Source organism: Solanum stenotomum, chromosome 4 (assembly GCF_019186545.1).
Source record: "Solanum stenotomum isolate F172 chromosome 4, ASM1918654v1, whole genome shotgun sequence".
Lineage (NCBI taxonomy): Eukaryota > Viridiplantae > Streptophyta > Magnoliopsida > Solanales > Solanaceae > Solanum > Solanum stenotomum.
In genome coordinates, this window is record NC_064285.1 from 30,843,470 (window position 1) to 30,857,822 (window position 14,353).

A 14,353-nucleotide genomic window follows, 5' to 3' on the forward strand; every position below is an offset into this window, starting at 1 on the left:
CATTTGTCCACATGTTAACAACACCACATGCAATCCTAGTACTACAAGCACTCCTTGGACTCCTTCTAACCAATCCTTGTAAGAATTTCCTTAGATGATATTGTTGTGTTTTGACTAAACACATACTAAGTAGAATAATACATAGAATTAGGTATGTACAAATTTTATAAAAATAACAGTTTTTGGAAATGTGGGTTTGAAGATATAAAATTAGGCATGTACAAATTTTATGAAAATAATAGGGGATAAACGTGCGACGCACGTTTCCAAAGACTAGTGAAAGAAAAAAAAATAAGAAACTCAAATAATGATGATCAAAGATGTCAAAAAATAATTTTTGTATGAAAAAAGATTAAAATATAACTTGAACTTTGCTAGAAGGATCATATATATACCCCTACATGATTTTTTTTTTTTAAATTAAAGTCAAAAAAATAAACTTGAAACTATTTTTTTCACTTCCGTTAGATGAAGGGTATATGTGAACTCCTTTTGTAACGGTAAGGGCATATGCGAGACATTTGTATAACGGTAAGGGTATATATTTGCCACTTTCATAACGAGAGATATATCAACTCAAAATGACAAAGTTAAGAGGTATATTAAACCCTTTTCCCTTATATTAAAGTAACACACTACTATTTCGGTATCATTATATTAACTTATCAAAAATTTTGAACCACAGTTTTATTCCTCTTAACTTTATATCATATATTTTAATTTGAAACTTACATTGTTGATATTCTTACTTCATAAGCTATAAATATAATTTTGTTTCTTGAAAATTTTGATATCCTCCCTTTTTCCCAATGGTTGTTCCTTTCCTTTTAGAAGTATTAGATAAGTAGAACAAGTGCAGCGTCAAGTCCAAGTACATATAAGATGGAATAAAAACTTGTCAACTACTACATGATACAACCTAGAATGAAATAACAAATAGATTTTTGCAACGACTAGAAAACATCAAACTTGCTATATTGCTACTTAAATCCACATATCCATCAATTTACAACAGAAAAATAACAGTAAACAAATTCACTAAGTAACTTCAAAATGGTCAGACTAGTTATACTTTCCCTTTTTTTGCATACATATAAAAGAAAATGTGTAGCAGCAGTGAGGCCCCAATGAATAATTCATTGACAAGGGACTCACTCCCGTGTTATCGTGTATGAACCCATTTGTTTTGTTCCTCAATATGATCTCATACTGACGGGAAATACTTGTTGAGATTGAACGGAAGAGAGTAGAATTCCTCACTTCTTGTGTCACTCTTGAAGGACCGGAACTTGTTCCACCACGGCTTGCCTCTGTCTTTCTTTGTCGAACTCTCCTTTTTATGCATTGTGTTGTCCAGGAAATAAGCCAAGATGCCAGCAACAAAAGCTTCTGATGAGAAGGGAACGTTCACCATGTCGTTGAACTGAAGAATAACAAAGCACAAGAACTCTTTTCAGCCACCTCTCAATGATTGAATGAAATCAAAATGTTAAAATGGACTGAGTTAGTGCTAATTGCTATACCCATCGTCCATGTGTGTGAACAGGTCCGTAACCAGCAATCACAGTGTATTCATTGAAGTACTGTGGTACTGATAAACCCAAAAAGATAGAGAAACCTAATATAAACTTGTTACGGAAACTATTAAGATTGCAGAACTGAAGAAAGCTTAAGCCTCCAACCCCTACAAAGAAAGAGAACAAGGAAATCACTAACTCGTCATAACGTGAACCACATATTGGTAGTGATCATGACACAGGGCTTCCCTTGTATATTTACGTACCTACATAAGCAAAGAATAGGCAATACAGAGCGCCTACAATTGGTGCTGGAATTGAAGCAAAGACGGCACCAAATTTTCCTGAAAAGAAACAAAGTGCATTTAGATAAAATAACATGCAAAAGAGGAGCAGGGGGGGGGGGGGGGGGGGGGNGGGAGGGATAAAATATCAGCGAAAATCAAGAAAATTTATTCAACAAAATACTTGGACAGGAATTTACCAAGGATTGAAAAGAAAATCATAAACCCTGCTGATATCTGAACAACTCTTCGGCTGCCAACACGTGTTAGTGCTAAAAGACCAGCATTTTCACTGCATGTGTATGAAGACAAAGTTAATTCGTCTTAGATGACTAAATTCTTCCATCTTATTGTGCTGAAGAAGATTTCGCCTGTAACTTACACAGATACAGAAGATCCATTCCCGGTGCCGAACAAACCCGACAGTAAAATGCCAATTCCCTGACATAACACAGATATGGAAAGTAAATACAGCAAAAAGGTTCGTCATATGATGAAAATTAAGGAGCACGTTGGCAAGAGATCGGAGTGAGGAAGTGCATAAACAATCATCCTTCTCGTGAATGAGTTCCAAATTAATTGTCTTTCCATATATGCCCTTATACACCCCACCCCTCACCCACCTCCCCTAAATAAATAAAAACAGTTAAGAGAATCTAAAAGGTACTTTCTCTTTCCATGATCCAGAAACTTTCTCATTCATTCCCCCACCCCCAACTCAAAAAATAAAATAAAGGAAAATATAAAAGGTCCTTTTACATGATCCAGAAACTTTTTTCAGTGATCCATATCTAGTTGATCCCCACTCCTCCATCCCTCTACCACCTTCATTTTTCCAATACAGTAATTCTGAACCAGACTGAAACAGCTCCGGCTTCAATTGAGTGGACACATTTACTCGCGCAATGCATGGAGAGAGTCATGTGACAGGCAGGTATTTAGCTGAAGAGTTATGTGACAGACTTGGGGTACTAGCTGAAGAAATTTTGGGGTATGAGCTGAAGAAATTTGTAATACCAAAGGTGAAATCTTCTGGTGGAAAAGGCTAATCTGGAAAGACTGAAACAATGTCATGACTCTCCACATAAACCTTTCAAACCACCCAATGCATTTGATTCTGCGTTCAAATTCAACAAAATAACAAAATTGTTTGCGTTTTCCCTTTTTAGTCATTGTATCAGAAAATGTTGGGACTAGGGAGGGGAGTTTACAGGGGGCAGCATCTGTTTACCTGCCAACCTACACCCCGGCTGAGTATGGATGGTGGCATGGGAGTGGCACTTGCATATCTTGCAACTGCAATAAAAGCACCAGTAGACTGAAAGAGAGCACAAGCAAGAAAGAGATTAGCTTTAGCCCAACATATTGACAAACATAAAAGTAGCCATAATCACTAACAAGGGAAATTGTCGATGAAATTAAAGAAACAATGACGAAGTTAAAGAAGGGAAGAACAGAGCAGGGGATAATAAGAAAGAGAGAGAGAGAGTTGCAGGTTAACAAGTAACATATGTAAGCTGAACCAACAACCTGAGGAGTCATTATATTCATTGCACCTTAATGCAAGCAGAAGTACTACGTAACAAAGCAAAAGAAATATCAAAATAGAACGCACACCTAAAGTATTTGTAAGCATGCCAGACTATATAGACAAGAGGTAAGCTCGAGCAGAAAGCACCCTTCTCATCCACCCTTGAGTTTGGGGGATTTGCGTCAACAAGGGAGCGAAGTGGAAAAGTACCAGTATTGACAATTGAGGAGAGGGAGGGTGGGCCAGAAAAATAGGTTACAGCACCACAAAAATGCTAGTATCAGATAGCAATTCACAATATTCACTATGTATCAAAGTTCTGATGGGTGACAAACCTCTACGAGAGCAACAAATGTAGCCATCATCATAGCAAATGCTTCACCAGCATCAAATGAAGGTGCTCCCCATTGAAAAGGATATGGAACTCTAATCCTGCAGATAATCCGGCAAATTATGAAAATATTACAACAACTCAATAAAGTGTCATGTATTAGATCAATGAGTTAGTACATAGAAACATAAAAAGAAAGAAAGAGACAAAAAAAGAAAAAACAATTAAAAAATGAAATAGAAAAGATGATTGGAATTAGTTAAAAAATAAACATGAGAAAAAGGGAAGCGGAGAATATAGTAGTACTTCTGTCCCAATCCCAAACTATTTGATACAAGTCCATCTCGATACAAGTTTCATAACTTTCAAGACACCACATTCATTATGAACTTTGAAAGTATGTTCTGGAATTTTCTCTAATAAACTACCTTTTCAACCATTACTTTAATATTTTCTTCCACTATGTATTACTAATAAAATATATAAGTCAAATTAACATCCACAACTTCTTGCTGATCAAATATTGTTATATAAAATGTAATGGGGCAGTATACCTTGTTTAGATAACACCACGAAGAAAGTAAGTCCAAAGTGAAAGGATTTTTTCTAAAAAAAGGAGGGTTTCGGCAGGAAGAACAAGCTAATCTTCTTTTCCTTCTTGGGTTTTCTGTTCAACTGAAAACAAAATCATTATGTTCAGTTTTTGTCAGTTACGACTTTGGTTTTTTCGAAACAAAAATTGTTCTCCTTTCAATATGTTGCTCTTATTTGTTTGTTTTTTTTGTTTCTAGTGAAATATTTCGGAAAATGCATCCAACCCAACAGTCACTCAGTTATGTTGGAACTAAAAGCATCATTTTGATACACTGATGGAGAAATCTAATAGGAAGCTAAGCGAATACAGGCACTTAAATAAACCTACTAAGCAAAGTGGAAAGCTTTGCTTTTGACAATTGCATCATGTTCCATGACGATCGGTCATTAGTTGAAACTGGAATGATGAAGTGGACAAGAGAAGAAATCTTTTATGTGCACAATAATATCAATTATCCAATGATCCCTCAATTCCAATTAGTTAGAGTTGGCTACATGAACTCTTTGCATAGTTAGGCTTTCTACGCTGAATATTAACCAACCAGAACTCCACTAATTTATCCAAGCTTGGGACTGATTATGCTTTACCAAGATGGAGTTTGGTCCAAGGATTATAAAAGTAAATACAATAGCTTTTACCATTTCCGAGTGTAGGCAACTTCAGAAAGAAATAACGTTGCAGTCTTAAACAAGAAAATCAGACTAATGATTTTCAGATACCTATCAGTCTATTTTATCTTGTACCTTTTTCACCACAGTATGATGTAAGTTAATTATTGTATGCAAGAATTAACAGCAATTAATGTGCACAAGCATTCCTCCATTATGCCTAGAGGATATGAAAAAAAAGAGGCACAAGAATATCCCCTGGAAAATAATAAAAGAAGATTATTTACCAGGGAGCAGCACCAATAAGTCCAGCCCGATCAGTTCTGCAGCTTATCTGGGTCCTTTGTGGCTTCCCATTATAAGCCCCAGCCAGAGTAAGAATGTATGCATAAATCCATACGATTGCCACAGTGAAAAGAACAGCAAAGCGATCAAAGATATGCTTCCCTGGGCGTATCAGATGGGCCAAATACTGCAATAACCACCAAGTTAACTTTCTTTGTTTCATGTCTAATGATGCCTTCCAACATAAATAATTTTCAAAAGGAAATTTTTATTTCCCAAATAGCATCCCACCTGAGAAAAGATGACCAAGAGGACCAACTGCGGCAACCCAACTTCAACACATTTGGCAACCTAAACAAATAAGATTATTTTTTCCACTATAACAGCAAACTAGGGAACAAGTCCATGAACACCCAAACAGAAAACATGGAATGTACTATAGGATAGATACTTCAGAATCAGTGCAACGAGAAGTTGTATACTTACCCCAGGAAAACCAAACTCATAAAGCCCAAAGCCGACAAGAGACACCAACGGAACAGCTGAAAGTGGGGTCAGAAACCTATGAATCCACAGAACATAAAATGTTAACAAGATCTAGTTTCCACATGAACATGCAGAACAATAAACCACAAGAACAATCTTTTGAAGTTTTGCTTGATACACTAGTATAGAGGAACACTATGCAATGTGCAGAAATTATATTACTTCACCAAAATGATGGATGAAGGAGAAGGTACTACATGAGAATTATGAACAAGGTGAGCATAGAGAAGCACAACTTGAAGCATGAATTATGCTATAGGTAATGAATAGTTCACGGCATGCATAAGCATTGTGACATTGACAAACCTTACAACGTTGCGCCAGAGACCACTGAAACCCAGGACAATCTGAAGTGTTGAAGCAACAATAAGTGCACCTTGGGTGGCTCGCATTATCTTCTTGAATCTCTGATGATCATAGGAGATGTTTACAATCAATAAGGACTAAATATCTCTAAGATGCAAAATATGAGTCTCATAATGTCTTACACTGTGTCTCCACATATTTTCCCTTCCATTAGAGAATAAAAAGAATATACACCAATACGAATCATAAAAAGAAAAAAATAAGCAGCTAGTTTAAAATTGCTATAAGCAACATAATAATTAAAAACTAGTTGTTATTTCTTTTTTGATGTTTAAATACTGAGATTCATTGCATATTCACACAGAAGACGAAATACAATATCTGAAGAGACCAACCGAGACAGGGTCTGGGTCTTCCCATCGACCAGAAAGGATTATTGAAATTGTAGGTGCAACAAAGGTATAGGACCCGCCAATCACAGCGGGCAGCCTAGTCCCAAAGGAAGTCTGCAACAAGGTGTTCAAACCAGAAACAAATAGCACTGTCTGAATAACTTTTGCTTTTTCCTCCTGCAAAAAGTCGCGTAATATTCCATTAAAGAAGGATAACACTATTCGAGGTCAAAAATCAATCATGGGTTATGTAGTTAAACAGCTTAATAGTGTTAAAAGGCCTCACATTTCCACCTCCCATTTGGGGAACCAACGCGGTAGGAATGATAACTGTTGTACCAAGCATAACAAGATAATGTTGAAATCCAAGAAGGATAGCCTCAGCTGCATTCCAACAATTAAAACAAAATCAACATGATACATCATCCAGATTATGGTGAAATTGGTAAAAACACATTTAAAGAAGTTAGTACAGAGAAGTGTCCGGTTATGTCTTTGACTCTTTGTTCAAGAGCAATAGGAGGAAGCATAGTAATCACTTTATGTCAAACACCAATATAATAGTTTCACAAAATGAGCCTACTGGCCATGAAACTCTCACAAGTTGTGTGAACTTTCTGTTAGGACCGAAACAATTAGGTGTAATGCGGAAGCTAACAAAACAAACCTCAAAAGACCAAACGAGAAATATACCAAAAGACACAAAGATTTAATGTGGTTCGATCAATCAACCTACGTCCACAAAGGAGATGAACAATTCACTATATAAACATGAGAGTACAAAATATAGAGAGAAATAACCTCAACCAATTTACTCGAAATACATGGTAGGTTCACACAAGTGATAACGTATCAAACTTGTGTCCCACAAATTCTCCCCCTAACCAAAACTCTCAAAGTCGTTAAAGACTACATTATGAATGCAGATTAAGTTAGAAGGAACAAATTCCTATTTATAGAGTTCTAAACAATTATTTATAGAGTTCTAAACAATTTCCTACCAGAAAATGACTAGCCAATTTTAAACCTTTTCCTACAAGAAAAAAGCTAGTCAATGTTAAACCTTTTCTTATGAGAAAAACCTATTAATGTTAAGAAACTAAGGGCAAATAATAGCCAACAAATCTCCCTCTTGGCCTGAAATTCTGACAAAATTTAATTTGTTACATAATCTTCAACAGTTTGCTTCTCCTTTCTATAATCTCCTCCATCAAATTTATATCTCAACACGGAAAACCTTGCTAAAACAATTTCTACAACAAAAATCTTCATTACTGTCAAAAAAGATGCAGCTAGAAGAAGGGAGACCACATAATTGTTCAAAAATTTGAACGTCAATTTGGCAACAAAAACATAATTAGTTGCGACTTTAGTAGTGAATAAATCAAGTGGTCAAACAGAAGTTAGTTAGGTGAAACAAATTCTGTAAATGAGTTAGGCAGAGAAAGTTAAGGAAAAGGAAAAGATGTAAAAGAAAGTTACGCACGCCATGGGGGAGGACTAGTAATACAATAGGAAACATTAGGAAGCTGATCTTTTGTTGGATGTGGCGCTGGGTCATCTGATTTTGCTGCTGGAGCTGCTCCTCCACCTGCCATTTTTTCCTCACTACAACTCAAGAGATACTCAACTGTTTAACAGTAAGCACAAAATTTACCCAACTTTCCACTTTCCAGTTTCTAGAGGAAACAAAACTCTTTTGTCTATTTGGAAACCAGAGATTCGAACAACAAACCACATAACACTACTACACCATATGCTACCTATTCACTTTATACCAACTGTAAAAAAAATAAAGAAAATTAAACTGTAACAACTAGTGCTTGCCAGTCTAAACTTTATACTCCAAACTAAAATATCCTTTTATCTTACTCCTATATATTTTGATTTTTGACTATAAAAAAATTGTCCTTTTCTAGTAAAATATTTTTTAATAATAAAAATATATTAATGTATTTTTAAATTTTTCTGGGAGAAAGTAATATAACCACTTTTCATTTTAAATAATGACAGTTTTTTCTCTTCAGACTTTTTATATTAGGTATGAATTATTTTTTTTTAAAACATTATATGACATACTTTTTATTGCATAACTATTTAAATTTATTTTCTACATCAGTAATAATGGATTTATTTATTAAAAATTATATGATAAACGAAATTAAATCCAATTATATTTTGATATGTTAAATTACTTATTGTAACTTTTAGTCGGGACTGGTATAAATTTTTGAAAGGAAACAAAAGAATAAGGGGTCGTTTTGTTTGAATTCAAGTTATGATGGGATTAATTATGATGTGATGAATTATGATGAGATTAGTTATGATGTGATAAGTTATGATGAAATTATTTTTTATTGAGTGTTTGGTTTGTTGTATTCATAATATTAAATTTTAAGAACAATTTATTTGTTTACAAAAATGCCCTTCATGAATGTAAAAAGTGATGTAACAAAAGGGTTGAAAGAGATATTTTTGTCATTTACTTATTTTATCCCGAAATTACTATACCACTCAAGAAGAGGGATAACTTATCCCGATACTAATTATTAATCCCGGAATAAGTTATCCCAGACTTGCCAACCAAACAACAAATTAAGTGGTACTATAATTTAATCACAGGACTATTTGGTATAATCCTTCACACCAAACGACCCCTAAATATTTAGTTTAAAATAAAAATGTTTTTTCAAATTTTTGATAACTTTTATATGATACTTTTAAAATTATAAGATCAAAAACTATTTTTAATTTATTCTATATATTTTTAAATTATAATCACAAGATTTTTTTTTAAAAGAAAAAAACTATACGCCGATAATGTAATAAAGCTTTTCCAGAATCTCAAGTGGGTATGTGCCGATAAATTGAAGAAAATGTTTTAATAAAGAGAAAAAAAAAGGTTACTTTATATGATGGTATTATGCTGTTGCCCAATGCAAAAAGAGAAAGAAAAGAAGTGTAGAAAGAGCATATTAGAAAGTACTTTCTCTATTCGATACTCACTCCGTCCTACAATAATTGATCATTATATTATTTTAAGATATATAACAATACTTATTCACTTTATAAAATCAATGAATAATTTTATATTTAGGTTCTAATTTACTTTTGTCATTAATTATAGGTATTTCCTATTACATTTTTCAATACATTATATTTATAGCATTCAAAAGGTGATATAGTAAAATCACTCTTCTGCTTATAATTTCTTAAGAAGTATGCAGAGTCAATATTGGACAAATATTATTTGACAAAGGAAGTATTAACTTAATTGTGAGGCAATGCAGATTTATTAAGAAACAATATTTAAGGACATAATTTACATCATATTTTTCAGTATTTTCCTTTGTGAAATCATAAATGTACCTTTATAAATAGTGTAATTTATTTCCTAAAAATTATCAAATTTTATTAAAGGATGTGATAAATATAAAATAATTTCAAACATCTATTTTAAACTTTAAATAATTTAATTATTTTAAACAATAAAAAAATTTCAAAATTGAATTAATATGAAATAAAAGGAATATTGAATAAAAATTCTGTATGAGCTGCACAATGTGAGGATAAAAAAATTGCCCCTTTTTCTCTATCTTTAAAAGAAAAAGGTAATTCGTAGAATCTTTCTTGATGGACACATCAATTAATGAACCTTCTTTTATTTAATTAATTAATTAATTATGCTCCAACATACATGCCGCTCACCAGGTCTTACTTTGTCAAATAAGAAATAATTACCTAATTAATAAAATAACCTATTCTTATTTTTCTTTTTAATTAATAATTAATAAAGCTCCTTTCTATGATGGTGTCGTCTCATGTATTGCCCAAATGATTGTTCTTTTGTTTATTTTTTTTAAGCACACAACCGGTGATTTTGACAATTTGATTTCACAATTTGTACCTTTTATTTTAGCTTCACTGATACTCTTTCTTTCTCCATTTTTTCCAGGGAAAATTACGTGGATAAACAAATATATATTAGTTAATTAGTTAATATAGTTATAAATTGTCTTAATTATAATTCACAACATACTTTTAGTTATAATTACGCTGCTCAATTTTTTAGTTTTGTATAATTCGGGATATGTATAATATAATTTGTATAACTTCTTTAATAATGAAATTTTGTATAACATAATTTATATACCTATTTAAAGTTTAGATGTTTATGTTTGTATAGATTCGTTATTTTGAGTTTATACAAAAATAGTTGAATTATACAAATATATCTGCGAATTATACAAATGAGACAACTTAAACTATAGCTACAACTCGTAAATGTGCAAACTATAGCTATGGAGCATAATTAATTTTATTATAGTGGCTATTTGCAAAATTTTCCAAAAAATAAATGTCTACTTTTAGGCGTTTAATTTAACATTTAAAAAAATCAGTTGTTTAATTTAAGAAATTAAAAGATTTAATTTATTATCTCATATCGATTAAATTTTTTGGATATGTGTAACGTGTTACGCGTATATATATATATATCATAATTTATTTTTGTTATTATAGAAATTGAAGTACAAACAAAAAGTTCCATTACATACTTTTAATATTAGCTATTTAAGTGACCAAATATGATTAAATATGCTCTCCAAAAATAAAAAATAAAAACTGAACAATCACATTAAGGCCTCATTTGTTTTCTTTAAGTTTTAGAGTTCTGCATCTGAACGCACATCTGAATATTAAAATATGCATTAAGATTTAGAGGTTTGAATTTGTATACGTATATGATATATTAAGATGTTGCATTAAGATCTAAATATTAAATAGTTAAGACTGTTTGTTTTCTCAACAACTGAATGTATAAAATTTGTCTTTATTTAAAAAATAATAAACATAAAATGCAAACAAAATACTAATGTAATACACTATCCTTTTGGAATGTCTAAATTAACCCATACCTTTGTGACAAGAAAAAGAGTGTTTAATAAATTAAAAATGATGTGGTATGACTTATTTAAATTCTTAAATGATTGTATGTTAAGTTTTGAAGTCACGCAAGTTGAAAAATAAAAGGTAGCGAAAGTTATGACAAGTTCCTTTGTAAAGTTTTCTCTGAAATTTGAGTCAAATGTCTCATATATTTTCTCCCAATCTATAAAGACTTATGGGGCCCACAACCTATCAAATTGAAGGTCTATAAGTCTAGTTTCCAACACATCAAATTGTTTTTCCACATAACTTCAGAATAAAGAGATACTCACATTTTCGCGAGATGACACAAGCATGCATGTCAAGGGGGCCATGTCGGTGAGACTTTTACATAAGGTCATCTTCTTCATTTTCTCTGGAATGAATGTTCTTAAACAAGAAACCCATTAGAGTTAGATCAAAATAGGCATTAATTTTCTCAGACTAAGTCCTAGACGAAAGTTGTTGTACACATTGAGTTCGTCATCGAGATCTAACTTCTTCCATCGATTTTGCCATGTATCTCTGTTGGGGCAAAAATAGGAATTGAGGACACTAATTGTTGAACTAAATAGGCCTTAAATGAGTGTAAATCTATCACTCATCAAGGACAAGCAAGGTAGATTTCCACTCATTTGAGGTCTTTTTAGTTCAACAATTAGTGTCATCAATGCATATTTTGATGTTTTGCAACTATGAAGACTAAAGGACAAGGCAAGGATGAATACATGAAAAAAAAGAAAAAAACATTGAAAGGAGTACAAACTCTCAACTGGTAGTCGCCTAACCAAAATGTGGATCACCTAATTGGCCTTACCTCTCCCAAGTTGACAATGTGCACAATTAAAAATATTCCAGGAAGGTCGGTGGACTAAAATTTAAACAACGATGCACCGAAGTCGAATGGGCGAATTAAAATTCCAGTGTAGAAAGTGACAAACGCTTGAGTAAAAATGAAAGCTAAATGTGCGAACTATGTGGTAATCGACGATCTGCCAAATGTAAAAGGCTGACTCAATCGAGTTCTCCAGCTGATGTTCAAACACTTGAAGCCTTAAGAAAAAAAAAAGGCGATCTAAAAGGCAATCGACGATCCGCCGAATTAGAAAAGTGAGCCCGACTAATGTTGCCAAACAGGTCGAACATGGAATTGTGGGCTAGTTTTGGAAAAACTATAAATAATCCAAAGGAGAGAGAAAAATGTATCAAATTTTTGTTTGAGATTTTGTATAAGATTTTAGAGAGACTTCACATCTTTAGTCTTTTTACCCTTTGAGAAATATTCTTAGTTTTTGGGGTTTTTCAAACACTCTTGTAATTGACATTTGAGGGTTCAAATCAAAGTGAGTCTTGAAGATTATTGCTTAATATCAACTCTCCAATGTCTGAAAACATAATTGGTATACTTTATTTTCCTTTTATGATGCTTGACTAAAACCCTAATTCTAAGAGTGTGTTTATGGGGTTGGGTGTTGATTTAATTTAGTGAGTCTTGTGTCCTGCTCTATTTTATTACTATTTATCCATGGATTTGAGTTATTTAGCATGAAGTTAATTTATGGATTACAGTTGCAAACTTAATCCTAGTCTAGATCTTCGATTGATGCTCAAAAGATATTAATTGAAGTGGGTAAATAGCTTGATGCATGCAATTTAGGTTTGATTTCTATAGTTTTCTCGAAAGAGAAATTGTGGTTCAATTTCTAGTTGGTAAATATGCTCGAAAGATATTTTAGTAAGGTATTAGGTTGATTTGTGATTCACACAGATGAGACCGAAAGGAGATTCTACGATATGATGCTTTGAGATTGAAAGAAGATTAGTGTCATGGAAGATTACCTATCTTATTCATGTTTATTTAGCACTATTGAGCAAGAACTTTTGCCCCTATTTAACATCAATACCAATCCCCACACCCCTAGATCATCTCTTACTTGTTTGAAACCCTGATTTTAGTTTAGTTTTGATAATTGATACCAAAACCCTTTTCATAAATTTTGTGGAATCATCCACCCACTTTATCTTATTTCTACAATGAATCGCTTTCATTCTTAATTTCCTAATTGAAATCTATGCACTATATTACTCCTTGTAGGATTTGACCCGAACTCTCTTGTTGGGTATTTTTATTGCTAACAGCCGCTTACTCTTCTAATTATTTTTAAAGCGGTTTGAGCATTATCATTAATCTCATCCTTCAATTGCAAGTTCTTTGAAGGTGGGAAAAATATTTCCAACAATGCATCTCTTAGCTCTCTCCAAGTGGCGATTGAGTCATGTGAAAACTCATTCAGCCACTCTTATCTCTCCCCAAGTGGCGATTAAGTCATGTGAAAACTCATTCAGCCACTTTATTGCCTCCCCACTCAGAGACAAAGGGAACAATCTCAACCACATTGTTGTTTGGCTGACCCCAAGAATCTTAGAAGATTTACATGTGCCAACGAAGTTCATCAAATGTTGATTCACATCATCTCCAGATGTGTAACACCTCAGAACTTATCAAACCTGAACAACAGAAATTTGGTGAACTACGACAGGGTTCACGGACCGTGAGAGGAACCACGATCCGTCGACCTGCTCGTGGCTCACACCCACCCAACAGTGGTGGATCACGGATCCCTACACGGGTAGTGGAACACCACACGAGCCGTGGGAGGGCTCGTGGAGGAAGGGCAAAACCACCCAGGCTTAGATATCAGACCATCTTGATGATGGGCCGTGGGAGGGTCCGTGAACCTGAGCCAGCAGACCACTAGCCCAAGTGAAGAACCACAGTGGCCTTCACAGTTCATTTTCCTTCACACGGGGCATGGTAGGACTCGTGAAGGGATCCCTAGAAACTAGTAGACATTGACCAGAACCACGACCCACTTATGGGCTGTGGTCCCTTTGACAGTTCGTTAGTGGCCTCGTGGAAGGCCCCCGTCAGCTTTTTAAGTTAGGATTGTTTTGGTCTTTTCCCTTATGAGTTGGACATTTAAACTACGTCGTTTAACCCTTAAACTACATCGTTTTACTTAGTTTAAGCC

At 33.6% G+C, this 14,353-nt stretch overlaps 1 protein-coding gene across 1 annotated transcript in view; it reads right to left on the reverse strand.

Annotated features, from left to right (window-relative positions):
• Nucleotides 1-953: 953 nt before the first annotated feature.
• LOC125862657 (nucleobase-ascorbate transporter 6-like) overlaps nucleotides 954-14,353 on the reverse strand; it is a 725,741-nt gene continuing 712,341 nt past the window's right edge. Inside the window, exons 2-15 of the mRNA XM_049542778.1 lie at nucleotides 7,882-8,086; nucleotides 6,682-6,779; nucleotides 6,399-6,572; nucleotides 6,004-6,104; nucleotides 5,638-5,713; nucleotides 5,443-5,502; nucleotides 5,154-5,338; nucleotides 3,668-3,764; nucleotides 3,033-3,119; nucleotides 2,184-2,242; nucleotides 2,002-2,093; nucleotides 1,784-1,861; nucleotides 1,524-1,684; nucleotides 954-1,423 (exon numbers count right to left, since the gene is read on the reverse strand). Of these exons, the coding sequence (XP_049398735.1) occupies nucleotides 1,205-1,423; nucleotides 1,524-1,684; nucleotides 1,784-1,861; nucleotides 2,002-2,093; nucleotides 2,184-2,242; nucleotides 3,033-3,119; nucleotides 3,668-3,764; nucleotides 5,154-5,338; nucleotides 5,443-5,502; nucleotides 5,638-5,713; nucleotides 6,004-6,104; nucleotides 6,399-6,572; nucleotides 6,682-6,779; nucleotides 7,882-7,993 (1,599 nt within the window). The 5' untranslated portion in view covers nucleotides 7,994-8,086 and the 3' untranslated portion in view covers nucleotides 954-1,204. The remainder of the gene's footprint in view (nucleotides 1,424-1,523; nucleotides 1,685-1,783; nucleotides 1,862-2,001; nucleotides 2,094-2,183; nucleotides 2,243-3,032; nucleotides 3,120-3,667; nucleotides 3,765-5,153; nucleotides 5,339-5,442; nucleotides 5,503-5,637; nucleotides 5,714-6,003; nucleotides 6,105-6,398; nucleotides 6,573-6,681; nucleotides 6,780-7,881; nucleotides 8,087-14,353) is intronic.